Genomic DNA, 19094 nt, shown 5'->3' on the forward strand with positions numbered 1-19094 from the left:
AGGCAAAGGTGTGTGTGACTTTCAGTACCCCCACCCCATTCTTGTTGAGACAAATCCGCAGATAAAAAATCCGTGGATAAATAGGCTGCACCTGTACATAGTAGCCTGTTAAAAAATACAGATCTGTAACATTTCCCCAAATGCAGTCACATACTATGGTAGCATCAAGTCTAATACATTGAAAATAAAATATAGAAATGAAAGGGAACACACCTGAAATTGGCTCACTATCCACCTAATGGGTCCTGACCCACAGTTTCAGAAACACTGGTGTAAACTAAGAAGAATCAGAATTCTTTATTGGCATATATAACAAATACAAGACAAGAAAAGTAGAGAGCAATAACCTAAATCTATTCACTGTCGACCTTCCTTCTACGCAGCTCCATTGCCTGCTGCAGGAAGACTACCACCCAAATTACATTCTCCATTAAAAAATCACTTAACACATAGGAGATCTTAGAAGAATCGGGCAACCTCCAGTTGGTTCTCATCATACAATCCAGATGCCCTGAATGTATCTTGGCATAGAGGGGGCAATACAGAAAGACATGGATGATGGTCTCAGTACTATCCAATCCGCACAGTCAGCATCTATTTGCATAGGGAATCTTTTGGAATTTCCCAAACAGAACAGCAGATTGCAGAACATTAAAATGTGCTAACAAAATGACTCTAAATGGCTTTAAATGCCTGGCCACCAATGTACCAATCCATCCATAGGGAACTCTCTTGTATTAGTTTTGCAGGCATGAAGCAAAAAGGCACGTAAAACATCTATTTGTATCAGAGATTGTGACCTACAAAAGAATAATATCAAAGCTTTTAAGGAAATTCAGGAACTCCCCATCCCTGATGTAAACCAAGAATTCCTGGTGGCTAAAAAGAAACAGGAAAAAAAATAGGAAATATGCATGTCTATCCAGTTTTATGCATGTCTACCCAAAAGTAAGTCCCACTGAGTTCAAAGGGATTTGCATCCTAGTAAGTAAGTATAGGATTGCAGCCAAAGTTTAAGATGTGTTTCATGCATGCCATCTTCACACTCATTCGTATCTTTGCTTTGACTCAGAGATTCCATTATGCATGTTTCCTTGACTTTCTGCATTCTCTCTTCCTTCCCTTTCCTCATGCATTCTTTTTCCTTTTTTCCAATATATTTTAAATCTCTGGGTAGTCTGAAAATATGGGTATTGGATAATTCCTATCTAGCTCCTAAACGTGTTGAAACGTCTTTTGGAAAAAAGAGTGAAAGGTTGGGGTATTAATGTGCATGTCAGCAGTTTTCCCAAGTCTGCTGCCAGGGACATGAAATAACACGAACTTCACAGTGCCCATTAAAATTTGGGATCTGAGGGAGCGCTGTCCACATTTTCTGAAGGTCTGCTCTGAGGACCAGGTTATCTGTGCTTGTTATGATTTTTTAAAATTTGCTGTTGCAGAAAAATACTTCAAAGTATGCTGATATGCAGTTTAAATTAGCTTTAAATTTTCATTTAGCCCAGTGTCTCTGCAACTTGATTTCAAAGTTGCAGTTTCATAAATGTGTTGGTGTCGCTAGTACTTCTGTGAGAAGTGCTTGTAAGACATTGCGAAGTGAAATGTTTGCTGCTTCTGGTTTTCACTTTAAAATGTGAGACCAGTGTTTCCCAAACTGTGGGTTGGATCACACCAATGGGTCGCAAGCTTATTTTTGGTGGGTCATTAAAAGTTTTTGAAACATTAAAAAAACAAAACAACTTTGCATGTACCCTTGCCCAGTTTTAAGAAGAAAATCATTAGCTGGGATGCTAACCTGTGGTTTGAGATAATCTTTATACCACAAAATTAAAATGTCACATTTTCTCACTTTCTCTAGTAATTGGCATGCTGTAGATCAGGGGTGCCCAAACCCCGGCCCTGGGGCCACTTGCAGCCCTCGAGGCCTCTCAGTGCGGCCCTCAGGGAGCCCCCAGTCTCCAATGAGCCTCTGGCCCTCCAGTGATTTGTTGGAGCCCGCACTGGCCCAATGCAAGTGCTCTCAGCATGAGGGCAACTGTTTGACTTCTTGAGTGCGCTGTGGGATGAGGTCTTCCTCCACCACTTGCTGTTTCACGTCTCTGATGCTGTAGCAGTAGCAAAGGAAAGGCCAGCCTTGCTTTGTGCAAGGCCTTTTATAGGCCTTGAGCTATTTCAAGACCTTCATTCATTCATATAAGTTCATCTTTAATATATTCATTTATGCAAACTTATGTAAATTTATTCAAATTTTAAATGTAAATTAATTCTTTTTTTCCCCCTGGCCCCTGACACAGTGACAAAGAGATGATGTGGCCCTCCTGCCAAAAACTTTGGACACCCCTGCTGTAGATCATGTGTGAACCCAGTTGCAGGCGGCCTGGAAGTCCCTATTGCATGTCTTGCTCTCTAGTTAAACCTTCTGGGTACCTGAAATAACTATAAAGGTTTGGGGGAGCAGTCCTTGAACTCAATTTCTCGGGATAATCTAGCAAATGTCTACACACACATACTGAATGCAATTCTCTAGCAGCCTTAGGAGCACTGGACCCTAATGTATTAATTATTATTAACATTATTATTAACAGTATTATTCTTATACTGTTAATATTATTATTAATATTAATAATTATTCTTAATAAGTAAAATTATTTCTTTCTAGATCTCTTTTTTAAAAATATCTAGTTGCGATAGATTGTCATTTATAAAGTGGGTCCCAGTGTTAAAAAAGTTTGGAAAGCACTGCCTTAGTCTGTTTTGCTGTACTAATTTGATAAAGAGACAGGTGCTGTATATAATGTCACATTTTCCTTTGAAGTACAGGGTATGAGCCAGATTCAAAGGTCTGGTTCGGATGAGTGCATTAAAAGTGACTGAGATTATCAGAAAATTCTGTCTGTGGCATTTGACCTCTGAAGGATCATTCAAGCACCCAAGTCCTCATTTGATGCTCCAGACACGAACACATAACTGGTTCTTAGTTATGAATGAGCAGTGTACTTCTGGTCCACTGAATGAGCAGTGTACTTCTACTGATTGAAAACCTGGCTTATGATTAGTTCCCCAAATTTTAGGAAGACAGTTTGTTTTCTTTCTGATTTGTGAATGAAGATGCAAGAACGTAATGTCTTTTTGTTTAATGATATACAGCAGTTTAGAAGCATAAATCCCTTTGAAGTTAGTTGACTGGTAAAGTACTATGGACCTACTTTATTGCTGTCCAGTCTTACCAGCATGTAACTGTAGCATTCTATAGGGGACAGTACAAGAACATGTTTGTATTGCTTCGCATGTAGTGGAAGCTAGGTCCATTTAGACTGGCCTGCTTTGAGGTGTATGTATGAATGGTCAGCCTCAGTACTTGGGTTTGAAAGGTGAGTGAGCAGGTGAGTGTTCCAAGCCAAAGTATTTATCTGGGATCTCTTTCATGACTGTGGGTGTTAACAAGGCCTTTTTGTCAGAACCCAAGACTGATAGCCCAGTCCTGTGCATGTGTACTCAGAAGTAAGTGCCATTATAGTCAGTGTATATTACTCCCAGGAAAGTGTTGATAGGATTGTAGCCTGAATCAGTAATGTAAATGTTTTATTTGGTCTCCAAAATGTCCAGGAAATGCGTTCCTTAATTCTGAGCATAAAAATGGGCAAGAACATTTTTTGTTCTTTTGCATACCCAAGCTATAAACAATAAATGCTGCTAACTGGGTAAGAGACACTTTTCCAAGTGGGTGCTCCTCTTTTCTTTAGCAGAGGAAGAGTAACTGGTCCTCTTCACCACAGCAGTGTTTTTTCAAGTGACTGCTGGTGCTCTTTTGCATTTTTATAGATTGTGAACCCTTTTGGGACTAGGAGCCATTAGTTATTTGATTTTTCTCTGTAAACCACTTTGTGAACTTTTTGTGGAAAAGTGGTATATAAATATTGTTAATAATAATAATAAATGTTCGATGTCCTTAAGCTGTTTCTGCCCAACGCTGCATATACGTAACAGGGATCAAATGTATATGCCTGTGGGCTGGGCAGAAATGGGTTAAAATGAATTCCCCATTGAGTGGCTTATTTGTTTGTTTTAAGTAGAATGCTTCATGTTGTTTTTAATTTCTGGCTCTGGAGTAGATTTTTCTGCCTTTCAAAATATAGCAAGCTTTGTTCTGGTTAGTTTGAAAGCCTTCTTAATTAAAGTAATTTTAAATCTCCGGGTTAGTCATTTTAAGCAACCGCTACTATTCTCTGTAACTATTGACATAATTACTTTCTTACTCACAAGATTCCCATCTGTGTAAAAAGGCAGGAGAGAGATTGCATAAATGACTGTGCTCTCTACAGTAAATCAACATTGGTTATACTGAATGGAAGTTAAAAGCAAAATACTACTGATTGAGGTGCTGCTCTCAGAGTAGACACTATGGGGTTAGATCAGTGGTTCCCACACTTTTTAACACCAGGACCCACTTTTTAAAACGACATTCTATGAAGACTCACCTAGGTTTAACAGACTTTTAAAAAAGGAGATCTAGAAATAAATAATATTTTGATTGATTGTCGTCTTTAGAGGATCCATGTGGGGGTGACCCCACAGGTTTTGTTCCTTTGGATAGTGAAATCCACAGTTCCCAAATCTGCAGATACAGCAGGCCCACTGTAGTAAGTGTAATTAGGCTTCACCCAGTGGTTCCCAAAGTCATTGGACTTAGACTCAGGATCTTAGACTGCAAGTCTTTGTGTGGGGGGGAGGAGAAGGCAGCAATGTGATCACCATGATCGCACTGCTGCTGTGCAAAGGAAAGATTTTTGTAACTTACCTGTGGATCGCTGTGGCTCTCTGGAGGGTCTGAGGGACCTTTGACCTCCCTCTGCAGCCCATCACAAGGCTTTGGAAATGTTGAAAGAAGAAAAAAAAAGATTGTTTTTTTCGGACCCACTGGCTTAACGGTTTCGGACCCACTGGCTTAACTGTTACTAAACATTTATGTAGTGTAGCGGTTCTCAAACTTTTCAGTCTCTGGAGCCCTTTACACTCCTAAAAAGAGGGAACACTGAAGTTATGCCAAGAGTGGTGCAACGCCAAGCTCCACACTGAATATCGTGTAAAGAATCTGAACAGGAAGGAGAATGAGGAAGGAGAGCCATGAACAGGGAAGGCAGAAGAAACAGATGAACCATCCAGATAGGAGGCATTTATGGTGTGCTTATGGAGCCCCTGAAGGGTGCTTTGCGATCCCCAGGACTCCTAGGAGTACACTTTGAGAAACACTGCTGTAGTGCATTATGCATTCATATACAGCATAGGCTTCATATACAGCTTGTTTGCTAATCTTTACAACAACCTTAAAAGGCAGGTTAGTGTTTTTATCCCCATAGTTTACCTGGAGGGGAATGAGACTGGCTTGCCTAGTGAACCAGTGTGGTGTTGTGGCTAAGCTGTAGAACTGGAATCAGGAAGCCTCCCCAGCCCTTAGACAACCTTGTAAGGGCTATAAAATGTCACTTCTGGTTTCCTCCATGAAACTCAAAGTGATTTTTTCCAACCCTCCAAGGCCTTTACAAGGCCTTTGGAGGGTTGGGGAGGCCGCACACTGCTTCCCCGGCCCTCAGAATGCCTCTGGGCTTTTGCCCTGAGTGGCGCGAGAGGACACCATGGGGGTGAATGGTGGCGTGGCGCCACCCCTCAAGCCTGGTGCCCAGGGCATTTGTCCCCCTTGCCTTACCTCAGGTATACCACTGGCAGAAGGGGATGACCATACACTTTTTGCAGGGGATATTGCAAAGAGTATCCCTGACCTGGTCTTTCCCCCTGACCTGGGTCCCTTAAATTCAGAATACAGGAGAACTACTTTGTGATTCTGTTTGTAGCCATGTTGTACCGCACTGTTTTTCATTCAGATAGTCCTTCTCCCTAGTAACAGTAATGTTGTCACACAACCAATTATGTGGTGAGGACACTAAGGACAAATACGTTTATTGAATGTCGTCACTCTGAGCTAGCATTGTTTGCCATCAGTAATAATAAATCTGGCTGGCTTCTTGTTGCAATTGTTACTTGGAAAAAGAGCTATTTTTGAAACACAGTATGGCAGTGAATCACAGTGCTGATCATGGCTGTGAACAGCAGTGGACTGGTGCAAGAAAGGCAAGATTTTAGAAGTTCCTTTGGGCCCTTGAAGGCCAGTTTTCTGCACTGAAAATGTTCTTCAGAGAACATTCCAGTACTGCATTTTAACCAAGGAAGTTAATAAGAAGTTAGGCAAATTGTGAAGGGAGCAACCAGTACACCTAATATAAATTACTTTTAATGCAGATCAGCAAATATAATTTGCTCAGCAAAGGGGGAATTGAAATTACACAGCCTTGATCAGTTGAAATGGTACCTGTTTGGTTAAGGAGTTGTTATGGCATGCAGTCTTCCAGGAATATTTGTTCTTTTAGGATTTGCAGAAATACAGGAAATGCAACATAAACACATTACTTGATATAGTAATACTTTATTTGACTTTGTGTATACGTGTGTGTGTGTGTGTGTGATGACCATACATGGAGAGGCCCCATGGGATCCTTAGTATGCAATTAATATTTTGGCCAGAAAAGCAGCAGATTGTTTCAGCATGCTTGTATATTATGACATCATATTCCAGTAAAATTATAATGAACAGAAATTTTGTTTGTCTCTGTGGCAAACCAAAATGAGTTTTGTAATTGTCAACAGACCAGAGTGATTTATTTAATTACAACGGCGCCTGATCACACCAACTTGAAGGCATGTTATGAGTCCCTATTTTTAGGTGTTTAGGACTAACTGTAAACATTTTGCTCATTCCTTTAGCCTTGAATGCTGGGTCATAGTTCTAAAGCCAGTTTCCTGATCGATGCTACCCGTTTCTTCAGCAATATTAATTGTTTGCGAAAAGTAGATACTGATCATAGAAATGGTCTTTCAGAGCATATTAAACTGTATTTCCAAAACTTATGCTAACGAGATTGGGTGCAGTCTACCAGGAATTTTGTTGGTAACCATGCTGGAATTGATAAGAGATCTTTCAGTACAAGTTTCATTCATACCAATAAATTTTGTGCTGGAGAAGTGTCTGATGTACTGTTGTTATTCTCTGTCATACTTACTTAGTAAATATTACCCAGAATCATGAGCTTTGAAGTACAAGTATTGAAGATGTGAAAAGTTGCTTTGCTTAACAAAACAACTTCCTGTTCCCAACTTGCTTCAATTCTGGTAGCTGTGCCCATCTTCTTGTCTTGACTGATAATACTGAAAATTAAATGAGAAATTTTCCATTTTGGCAATGGAGCTGAGATTTCCTTGAGGTCTTTCTGTCCATGTCATGCACTTGATGATATGGTTCCAACAATTCTTGCCTACAAAAATAGCAAAGGCAAGTTGGTGGACAGAGATGGGTGCTTCCCCACCACCACTCTGCTGCCTGAGGCATCCATTTCGATTGGATTCATGGATAGGCTGGTCCTGGCCCCTGTACATCATCAGTATGCGTGAGGAATGCCCAGTATACGGTTCTACCCCAGAGCCTTCAGCAGCCTGGCACAGCACTGACCATGAAGCTCTCTCGGCTTTCAGCCTAACCTATGTCACAGAGTTGACATAGATAAACCCTTATAAAAAAAAGTTGTAATTTATGTATACTCTTCTGAGCTTGGAGGAAGGATGGGATATAAATATGAAATATAAATGTGCGTAGTAGTAGTAGTAGTAGTAGTAGTAGTAAGAATAATAGTTTTTAAGTTTTTACTGATGGAACTCTATGTTGTCTTTTCCACAAAAGTCAAAACACTCTTCTGGACACTTACCACTGCACAGAAGTACTATTGTACTTGTCTCGATGACATCTTGTGTTTGTGTGTGTGTGTGTGTGTGTGTGTGTGTGTACACATCTCAGTAACTCTTGATTTTCAGTGAACTATATTCATATTTGGGGTAGGGAGCCTACACAGAGGGTGATGAATATCCAGGCTTCAAAGAGCCAGTTCTCTTTGCTATGTTGCAAGGTCAAGAGCAAAGTTCAAAAGCAAACTCAGTAGGCAAGAGTGGTGATCATCTGGAAGCTTTATTACGTTGCCAGCAACGGGCCTCTCAGGGACTCCTTGTCCAAAGCGAAGAGAGCAATGAGAGCATGTGGGAGCTCTCAAAGCCCTCAGAGAGAGCGCAATTTTCCAGTGTGAGTCTTTCCCTTATATTGGATTCTGGCTCCTTTGTTTGAGGAGTCTTACATTTCATTGGCTGATGTGTGACATCAGAGATGGAGGCCTTCTCAGGATTGGCCACAGATAACTTTATGTCTTTTGCTCTTAACTTTTGCTATTCTTTACTTATTTATTACTGGCCTTTGGTATGTCTTTGCTTATCTCTGGCCATTCCTCACTGGCCTGACCCTGACATGTTTCAAACAGCCATCTGCTTATCTATTCAACATTCTTTCTGTCTGGTCTCATTAATCATTGTGGGCTTTCTGCTGTTTGAACTAAGCCCTTTTGGCTTGTCTCTATTCCATGTGTAATTCTCCATTTGTGACGTTATTGTGATGCATAGTGGTATCTTCTATTCTATGTGTAAACATATATTTAATACAAGACAAACTAACCTCTTATTGTACAAAAGGATTCTCTTTTAGAACTCTTTTCTTATTTAAAACAAATCCAGCTTCTTCTGTGTCAGCTTAGAGGTTCTCATTATGTTTTGGCTTAATTAGGGGACTTTCCCATAGATGTTATTTCTGTTATCTTCTGTCTGTCAAGCAAGATAAACTGTCTCCTCCTTAAAATGCTTCTAACTTGTATATAACCCTTAATTTTATGTTCTTGGTGCCAAGAGGTATCTTCCTTCCTGGCTACTTATCTGTCTTTCCTGTATGTTGTAAATCTGTCTCTGAGTTGTACCTCTCTATTCTAATTAAAAGTACCTCCTTAGTTCTAATTAAGCAGGACCTTGAGTCTACAGAGTGTCTAAGATAAGAGTCTTATCTGTAAGGAGTAACCACATTCCAGTCTCCTTGTTAGACTCTATTAATTAACTTTGCTACATCTGCCTCTCAAGGTTACATCTGAGACTTAAGCAGCCTCAGTGGTCTAATTTAATGGCTTTTTACTATTTTGTGTATTTATGCTTTGATCAAACTATTCTAACTGCTAAAAATTCACTTCTGAAGCTGCATCCCTACCTACATGTGTTAGTTACACTCTATAACTATTTACTATTAAACATTAAAAGCAAGCAGGCATAATACTCTTTGACATGAAACTTTGCTATATTAGCTCCTCCCAGTGTTCAGTATATGCATACATGACTGTAATTTTGATTTAAAGGGAACTAATAGAATAATAAGTTTAAAGAATCCAAAAAGCCTTCTTCTCTCTGGTTTAAGAAAGCCTGAAAGTTTTAAAATGCAAAAATCCCCCTTTTTCCCATGTGTTTTCTTCTTATCTAGTCCTTGGTATGCATGCTGTAATAACTCAGTATTCATTCCTCATACTCCCTTTTTACCTTATCTGATGCTTTGACAGTTCTTAAGAAACATTCCTTAAGACTAATTTACTGCTTGTCTGCTGCTTCAGTTTCAGACTGAGACTTCTTCAGACAAAGAGAGCAGAATGGATTTAAGCTTGCTTGTGGGCATAAGCATATGAACATAACATTTTCCCCTAGTTCTTAATTTGTTTTAAACTAATTTAGCCATAAACACCCATTAACATTTGGTTAAACATTTGAACATAAGTGGCTTTCATGACCCTGTCTCAGCTAAACTCAAGACATGATTTTATTCCCCTTAGAGCAGTGGTTCCTAAACTTTCCTGGGGCATGATGCCCCACAGCCTCTTCTTCTTGACTAAGTCAGGTATCGCCATCTTGGATCTCATGGAATTTCGTGAGATTTGGGCACTGCCATCTTGGATTTCATGAGATTTTGTGAGATGCAAGATGGTGGCACCTGGGGAAACAGGTCGGAGGGGAGACCAGGGACATCCCACAGCTCCCCTCTGAGCGTTACACACTTTGGGAAACCCGTCCTAGTGTTTTGCTCTTCAGGTGGAGGAATCACTTTTCCCAGCTCCTCCAGTTCTCCACTTTAACCAGCTTCTCCATCTCAAGTGGAGATTTGGAAAAGGTTCAACCTGAGACCTTGGATTGCTGCTGCCATTTGGAGTAGACGGCACTGGGTAACAATGTGCTGATTTTGTGTAAGGTGGTTTCATATGTTCTTTCTATCAGCTCAAGATTTCAGGGTCATTTATAGAGACTAGCCAGTGTGGTTTAGTGGATAGAGTGATGGATTTGGATCAGAGTGATCTGATTCTCGCTCAGCAATAAAATCCACTAAGTGGCCTTGGGCAAATCCTGTCAGCCTAACCTTCCTCACAGACTTTATGAGGATAGATGAGCGAGCTGTATGTATAAGACCAGCCCAAGACTTCTGGGCATGTGAGGTGGTGTGCCAAATGCTTGCCCCCCCTTTAGCTAGTGATGCACAGCTTCTGTTCTCCCAATTACTGGAATCCCTGAGGCAGGTGCTTCAGTCAGCCTCATGGATGGGCCAGTCCTGTCTACATATGCTAGCTTGTTATAAATAGGTGACCAGCTTCAGAGTGAGCATTTTTGTTCTTCCTGTAAGCTAGAAATTCTCTCTAAAACTGAGAATACAAATAGCCTTGTATTTGATTGCAGTCAAGTAATCCAAACATCTTGTCATACAGTGAGACACCGTCTTGAGAACAGCAGTCAGTTGATATGTAGACAAACACAAAAAGGAGGGCATGTTTTATGAAGAGTAGGCTTTAATCCCCACAGGGTTATTCAGTGTCTCAATCTCATAAGCAACACAACAGGAAGGAGAAGTAGAGAGTTTACCTTGGCTTTTCTATCTTGTTCTGACATGCCTCGAGTGACAGCAGGCTTCTTGATTTTGTTAGCTCATTTCCCTTCCTTGTGCACCTATCATAAATGTGTGATGCCTCTCTTTTTGTCAGAAAAAAATGTTGTACTTAGTTTTTCCAAATTAAAAGCACTCCCAGTGCTTTCTTGTCGCAGGGAAGCTTCCAGAATACATCCTTTAAAAAAAAACAACCCTTCACTTCCATTAGTAGTGGCATTTCCACTTCTACCACCTGTTGCCAGTATGACCTTTAAAGCCCTCAATGGCCTGGAGTCAAGATGTATGAGTGGCTGTCTCTCCCCACAAAAAGCTCCCTGCCAATTAATTTCAATATTGGAAGCCTTGTTCCTCCTTTCTCTGAAGATCTTTTGGGACATGTGTGAACACATGCTTGCATAACAGGGCCTTTTCAATTCCAGTCCCCATGTTGTGGATCTCCCTTTCCCTTGAGATGTAGTTGATCTCCTCATTAACTCTTTGCTGCTTACCCAGTGCTTTTTTGTTAGGCAAGAGTTTGGGGTAGGCAGATCCCCCCAATTGTTTAATGTTCTCTGTACTCTGAGCTGTTTTTAACCTTAGTTGGGTTTGGTTTTTTATATCTTGTTTGACTTGTTCTGGTTTTATTATTGTTTATTTCATTTATTATTACTGATTTTTTTTCTGAATATCAATTTTTTTCTGAATATTTACAAGTTGCCTTGAGAGCCACGTGTCACATAAAATTGGCATGAATATCCCTAGATAAATATATAAAGCACGATTTGTTTTTAGGTGATGCCTGCTCTCTCCTCTGCATGAAGGAAGAAGATGCTCCTAAGCACTGAACTTGACATCACATGTAACAAACCCCATGGTGCTTCCTCTTCCCCATGAAAAAGCAGCTTTGGGAGGAAGTAATGTGAAGCAGCAGAGCGCTAGTACACAAATCTTTCCCCACTATTCACCATTTCAATTTGCCTTTTCTAAGCCATTCTTTCCCATGGATTCCAGCCATGCTTGTGAGAAAACACACATCTGAAACTCATGGGGTGAAAAGCAAATTGGGGAGCAATTTAGTGTAAAGAAGCATGGGTTATGTATCCATACCACTTCTCTGCTACGCATTGCTATCTCTCCAAGCCCTTTAAAAAAGCAGGCATCAAGGGTGTGTTACATGTACAGGCTTGTCCCGGTATCCTCAGGGGTTCTGTTCCTGGAACTCCCCATGGTTATGTGAAACCATGGATGCCAGGGAACACCCACCATCCAGAGGTGAGGGCAATCTGAGCCCAGTAGAGGCTGCACACATCCGTCTGCCTCCTTTGCCAGGCTCAGACTGAGCCTTAGAGGAAGAGCTTGTCTCCCTCCCCTAGACCTCAGAGCAAAGGCAGGGAGAGGGTTGATAGCACTCTACTCCTCCTCAGCCTCAGGGCCTTCTCCAGCCTCACAGGGCTCTGGAGTCTTGCTTCCAGTCAGCCTCCAGCCCTCAGCCAGCCCATTCTCATCCCTGGCCCACCCCTTATATTCTCCTGGCCTTGGTTGGTCCTTCCTCCCCTTCCTGGTTACACTCTCCCTGCCTGTTTGCCCTCTGGGTCCTATGCCTCCTCTCCCAGGGAACTGGAAGTTTCCTGCAGGTACCAGCCATGGGACAAGAAGGCTCCTGCAGATTCTTGCAGAGCAGGCAGGTGTGCTTTTCTCAACTGACCAATAGCCCACACCCTGCCCTGCTGAGACCTTCTCAGCCCCTCCCAGCATGTATCTCTACTATCCCTCTACTCAACAGGGAGGGCTGCTCACTGAGGCTGGTAAGTCCAGCCCCAGACAAATGTCTAGTTCAGCCCTAAAATAATACTTATCATGTGCAAGTTTAAAATAATTTTAGTTAACCCCTCTCAGCCCAGCCCATAGGTGTACACATATTATCCCTGTTGCGTATATGCAACGTAGGGCAGAAATGGCTCTAAAATATTTTAAAGGCTGCTGCTTTATTAATTGGTGACTCCTTTTGACTCAGTCTGTCTTGTTTTATTCATTAATCTAACCAAATTCATCAACTAAATGTAGCAGCCCTATGTGTATACTGTATTCAATATAATTTGCATATAATCTACACATGGCTTTGATATAGGCTTATTTTATGAACAGTAATTTTACTTGATCATATTTTTTTCTTAGATATCACTGCCCAGTGCCTAAGATTTTTTATGTCCAGTTGACTGTGGGTGATCATGAGTTTTTGGGTGAAGGGAAGACTCGCCAAGCTGCTAGACACAATGCTGCAATGAAGGCACTTCAAGCTCTTCAGAATGAGCCAATTCCCCCAAAATTACCTCAGGTTAGTGTTTGTTTTCTCTTAAAGATGGTTGATGTCCCAATTTGGAATGAGTTACAGTAGTAATATGGGAGAAGATAGACTGTTGTTGTCTCCCTCAGAAGAACACAGAGTGTAGCGTTTTGTCTAGCGACTGAGCTTTGAATCATGTCAAGCTACTTCCTCTCAGCCTGGGGATAATAATACTTTATTGTATAGGGTTGTAAGATTTATATGTGAATATATGTGAAGCACTTTGCACACTTAGAAAGTGCTATGCAAGTGCTTATTATTGTTCTTCTGTCAACACTGTATTGGTTTATGCTTCTGTATTCAACTTCATGAAGAAATACCATGTGTAGCGCAATCCCAAGCTGTATTTGGGCTGGCAACTTGCACAGGCCCTCCTCATGAATCCGAAAGGCTGTGCGCAGAGGTGTGCCGGCCTGCAGAGGCTGGAATAAGCGTCTGCACCAATGGAGGCTCTGAGTCTTGCATCAGCTGAACTCGGCCGACATAAGACTCTAGGTGGACGGGGAGGAAGCGGAAGGGAGGCATTCCAGGGTGGGGGGAGTGCGGGCAGTGGGTGGCCTTGGGGGCAGGCGGGTGGAGAGCAGGAGGTGGGGTTGGATCTGGCAGTTATGCTGGATCCCAACCCCTGTTTCTGAGGAGTTTGGAGCAGCTTTAAGCCGCTCCACTCTCCCTGGACTTCTGCCACCTCAGGAGAGTGGCGCAAGTCCGAGTAGACCCATAGGTGCAAGGGTGGCTTACCCAAAGGTGAGGGGAAAAGTTTCCCCTTACCTCTGGCTGAGCTACTTTGGGCATCTATCCTGTGCTGGTTACAGCACAAGCTTCTTGGCTTGCCTGTTCCAGTGCAGGATAGGATTGTGCCCTTAAGCCCAAGTCCTAACCCCCTTTCCAGCACTGGCATAGCTGTGCCAATGGGATGTGTGCGGCATCCTGCAGTTTGGTGTCACTCACAAAGGCCTCCTCAAAGTAAGGGAATGTAAGGTTTGGAAATCCACAGGTCCGCAGCTTGGGGGTTCTCCTGGATCCACAGCTGCACCTGGAGTCCCAGGTGGCGGCGGTGGCCAGGGGAGCCTTTGCTCAGCTTCGGCTGATTGGCCAGCTGTGACTGTACCTGAGCTGCGCAGACCTGGCCACAGTAACCCATGCCCTAGTGACATATAGATTAGATTATTGCAATGCCCTCTACGTGGGGCTGCCTTTGAAGACGGTCCGGAAATTACAATTAGTACAGAACGTGGCTGCTCGTATGGTGGCTGGAGCACGTCGGTTTGACTCTGTCGAGCCGTTGCTTTGGCGGCTACACCTGCTGACAGTTCTTTTCCGGGCCCAATTCAAGGTGCTAGTTTTGACTTTTAAAGCCCTTTACGGCTCTAGTCCGGGGTATTTGAGGGACCGCCTCCTTCCTTACAATCCTGCCCGGGCTCTTAGATCATCTGGGGGACCCTTTTGACTGTGCCGCCACCAAGAGATGTGAGAGGGGCAGCGGCCAGGAAGAGGGTCTTCTCGGTGGTGGCCCCCGAACTTTGGAATTCCCTCCCTTTAGAATTGAGAACTGCTCCCTCTTTGTTAACATTTTGGCGTGGACTGAAGACCTTTTTATTTCAAAAAGCTTTTAATTGTTGACAGGCTGGCTGGCTTTCTTGCTTTTTTATATGAGAATCCACGGGGTTTGTTTTTTAGATTTTTAATTATTTGTAAATTGTTTTAATTATTGTTTTTAATGTTGTATTTTTAATTGTTGTAAGCCGCCTTGTGTGCCCTTTGGGCGTAAAGGCAGGATATAAATTAATAAAATAATAATAATAATAATAATAATAATAAAATGTTTGTTCCCTTACCTCAGAGCTGCATGGCCCTTATTTCAGTGCTGGAAAGTGGGTTAGGATTGCACCCTTAGTCTAGTAACTGAGCACATTTTATTTCAAACTGAATGAAAAGTGCAGTAGCCTTAAAAAGCAAAAACAAAACTCTTAATCTAGTTTCTGGCTAGGGCATATGAGCTTATCAGTTTCCAAGTTTTCTGTGTAATATAATTTCTCAAGTGCACTGGAAATTTATAAAATGATTGGCATGTTGTTGGGTCTTCAGATCTGGAGTGGGTATTCCCTGAAAGATGTTATTCAAAAAAGACTGTGCTCTGAAGTAGTGGGGTGCTGCAGAAGAAAAGTCTGTTTAAAGATTGTGACTCTTTAGGATCTAGAGACACAGTCATGTTCTAGTTGCAGTAGATTAGAACAGTGCTCATTCTGGAAAGTTTGCAGGGGAAAAACATGCGAATACACCAAAATTCTTTAAAAATGCCAAACACTTGAAGGAATGGGGTAAACAACGGAGGTGACATCTCTGATATAATTTGTACTTTCCAGTTAGGTCACTGACAGTCAACCACTTTATAAACAATAACCACATTTAAAGAAGAATCTTGAATTGTGATTTGAGTTCTCGGAAAATAGGAAAGGTGGTACAACTAGGAGGGAAGATTTTTATTCTGCATCTGTATTCCCTAGAACCAAAAAGTTATAGCATGCTTCTCATTTTTAAAGAATAACAAAAAAGTAATCTGTACACAGTTTTAGATTAGTTCGTCCCTACCCTGAGGAATTTTTTCACATACTTCAAATCTTTCAGATGATGACATTTTTGATGTAAAATCTTATGCATGTGAATGAGATCACAGATTCATTTTGACTTCGCTTCTGAACAGCTGTCAGATGGTTTTAGGCTTCAGTCTATGAGTCCCTTGGTATGTCATTAGTTTGCTCATTGTAAGAGTTACACTTTCAGTATTCAATAAAAGGAAGCATTTTTTTAAAGCATGTTAAAGTAAATGAATAAATGAAAACTGTTTCAAATCTAAATTGCAGATTGATAGGGCTATAACAGTAGAATAGCTAAATCTAAAACACAGTTAGGGTGCAGCTGTACAAGTCATGGGAGACCTGTCATCAAGCTCTCCTATATTCCTGTGTGAACAGAGCACCTCAACTGATATACCTACATTTGGATTTGAGCTTGGGTTGTAGATCAAGTTGAAAAGAATCTTTTCCATGTTGCAGTGTGCTGGCCATAAACCTTGTACTGAATGAATGAGTCTTCTAAGCATTTTCCTTTTGCTTAATGGTAAGACTTTTACCAGTGTCTTTTAGACACTAAAGCACTGGAGAGAGAGAGAGAGAGAGAGAGAGAGAGAGAGAGAGAGAGAGAGAGAGAGAGAGACTTTATGAGCTTGAGTCTTCATTGTGACTATGAAGAAGACTACAACTCATATATCGCTGAGAAAAGCAAGAAGCACATGGGAACACAAATCTGTATTTATGGAAGTACAGAGTACTGCTGTGCTGCTTCCAAATTATTTCTGCCAAGTGGCTGAAGTGAAGCCTGAGGAAGGACTTTGTAGCCAAGAGCTTTACTACAGTGATGAGAACCACACGTAAGCCATGGATCTTCAGAACCACCAGTCATCCATCCATCGCCTTTATTTTTGGCTTGGTAGTAAGGAAGCTTATGTGAAAAGGACTGAAGGGCTGCCATTACTCGGTGCCAGTGACTGTGAATAATGCAGGAGAGTACTTGTGTCCCTGTTTAACCTCTGCAAGACTTCTATTGTCTGCTTTTCATAATGTATTGAGTTGAAGGTTAAGCTATTTAGTGGTACACCAGTTGAATGCTTGTATACTGCAGACATGTGTGTGATCATTTATAAGGTTTAATCTGTGGTTTTCAGCTGCTAGTCCATGAATCTACATTTGCTTTGCTTTCTGGTGCTAAAACCCGAGGATATGCAGAGGCTGAATTCTGTTGTATCCTGAAATCACAATGTGTACTAAACATAGTTAAAAGCAAGTGCCATGGTTTGAGCTTCCTGACACAATGGAAGATTGTAAGGACACCATGGTTTAGAGCCACTTGTCTGCCTTTTTTTTTTTAATCAGTTCAAGATAGCTTCATAAATGTGTAAATTGATTCCCATCTGTATGGTACCACAGTTTTTGGAGTTGAAACAGTGGGTCTAACTATGATATGTCAGTAATCTGTGAATCACAGACATATCATATCTAAGATACAGCAACAAACCACAGTTAATGTAAACTGATTTGCTAATCAATTACAAAATATGGTTTCAGATTCTGATTTGTCAGACATAAATAAGCTATAGTTTGTGGACTGGCTTGGGTTTAGCTAAACAAGTTTCCTTTTATGCTTGAACTCAACCAGTGCTTCTCCATGGGTTCCTTTCCTAAATCTTGGTTAAGCATGATATATGAATACATAAACCATGGTTTAAAATTGTTTGCAAACTGAAATGAGAGTTTCAAATGGTTTTGCAAATGGCTAGTATTAACCATTGATACACATTATGTATGCTCTGAACCAGGGAGTCCAAAGGTTTTGGCAGGAGGGCCACATCTGCTCTCTGACACTGTGTTGGGGGCCGGGGGGAAAAAAAGAATTAATTTACATTTAAAATTCGGCTGGTCCGAAGGTAGTGGGTTATTTCAATTGATTGTTCACAGTCAGTTACATTTAAAATTTGTATAAATTTACGTAAGTTTACATAAATGAATATATTAAAGATGAACTTATATGAATGAATGAAGGTCTTGCAATAGCTCAAGGCCTATAAAAAGCCTCGCACCAAGCAAGGCTGACCTTTCCTTTGCTGCCGCTGCTGCATCACAGATGTGAAAGAGCAAGCAGTGGAGGGAGCTCTCATCCCACAGCTCACACGAGAGGTCAACCAGTCGCCCTCATGCTAAGAGCAGTTGCATTGGGCCAGTGCGGGCTTCAACAAATCTCTGGAGGGCCAGAGGCTCATTGGAGACTGGGGGCTCTCTGAGGGCCGCATTGAGAGGCCTCGAGGGCTGCAAGTGGCCCCCAGGCCGGGGTTTGGGCACCCCTGCTCTGAACAAACCATAGCTGGGGCAGTTTCCACTCTTCCTCTGACAATAGGGCTTTGCTTTGCAAACTAAATCATGATTTCTTTGTATTTTTTTTAATCTTAACTACAGTTCAGGCAACAAAACATGACTAGTGCTAGCTATCTTTAAATGTTGGCTTAAGTGGAGAAGAGCTGTGGCTCAGTAGTAGAGCATATGCTTTGTGTGCAGAGCTTCCCGGGTTAAAGAACCAGCATCTGCAGGTAGGGCAGAGAAAATTTCTGATCTGAAACCCTGAGAGCTCCTGCTAGTCTGTGTTGACAATACTAATCCAGATAGATCAAAGGCCTGATTCAGTGTAAGTCAGTTTCCTCTGATCTAGATGGAAGCTTTAGACCTGCCTTCCAACAGCACATCTGGGTCCTTTTTGCAGCAATGAGTGTTTGAGCAATCAGAAACGGAATCTTTGCGAACAAAAAGACAGGGCCCATTTTCCTATGCTTGCTGCATGGTAAAAGTGGTTGGGTGTGTACAGATGCATTTCGGTGAATGCAGTTCAAGAGGTGTCATGACTTGGAGCAAAAAGGGTTTCAGAACCACTAAGCTTAACAACATACTTCAGTTTTCTTTACTGAAAAGTTGAATTTTATTTGCAGCATTGTTTTGTATTAATCTCATCTTCATAAAAGGCTTAATAGAGGTGTTACAAAATAGTGAAAGTCATCGGCGGTATATGTTATACAAGAAAAGAAAGGCATTTTAGGTGCTTAATAATGTGGTTATAATCCAATTATAGTCCTATAACAGTTGTCAAAGGAATTATTTATGCATTTTTCAAAAGGATAACCTCTTTGAGACTTATAAAATGTATACAGAATGCCTGGTTTTCAAGTCAATATGTGGTTGGCCACAAATTGCTCAGGTAGATAAATAATGCTATGACTGACACAGAATCACAGAGATCAAAGCACTGAGTAGGTATTCAATTTATTTTAGAAGAACAGCAGTC

At 41.4% G+C, this 19094-nt stretch overlaps 1 protein-coding gene across 3 annotated transcripts in view; it reads left to right on the top strand.

Moving 5' to 3' along the window:
• The window catches only part of STAU2 (staufen double-stranded RNA binding protein 2), a 229831-nt gene that overhangs the window by 31938 nt on the left and 178799 nt on the right, over positions 1-19094 (top strand). For all 3 annotated transcript variants that reach the window (XM_066623814.1, XM_066623815.1, XM_066623813.1), the window contains exon 6: positions 13043-13202. In XM_066623814.1, the coding sequence (XP_066479911.1) occupies positions 13043-13202 (160 nt within the window). The remainder of the gene's footprint in view (positions 1-13042; positions 13203-19094) is intronic.

This window comes from Tiliqua scincoides, chromosome 4, assembly GCF_035046505.1.
Source record: "Tiliqua scincoides isolate rTilSci1 chromosome 4, rTilSci1.hap2, whole genome shotgun sequence".
NCBI lineage: Eukaryota > Metazoa > Chordata > Lepidosauria > Squamata > Scincidae > Tiliqua > Tiliqua scincoides.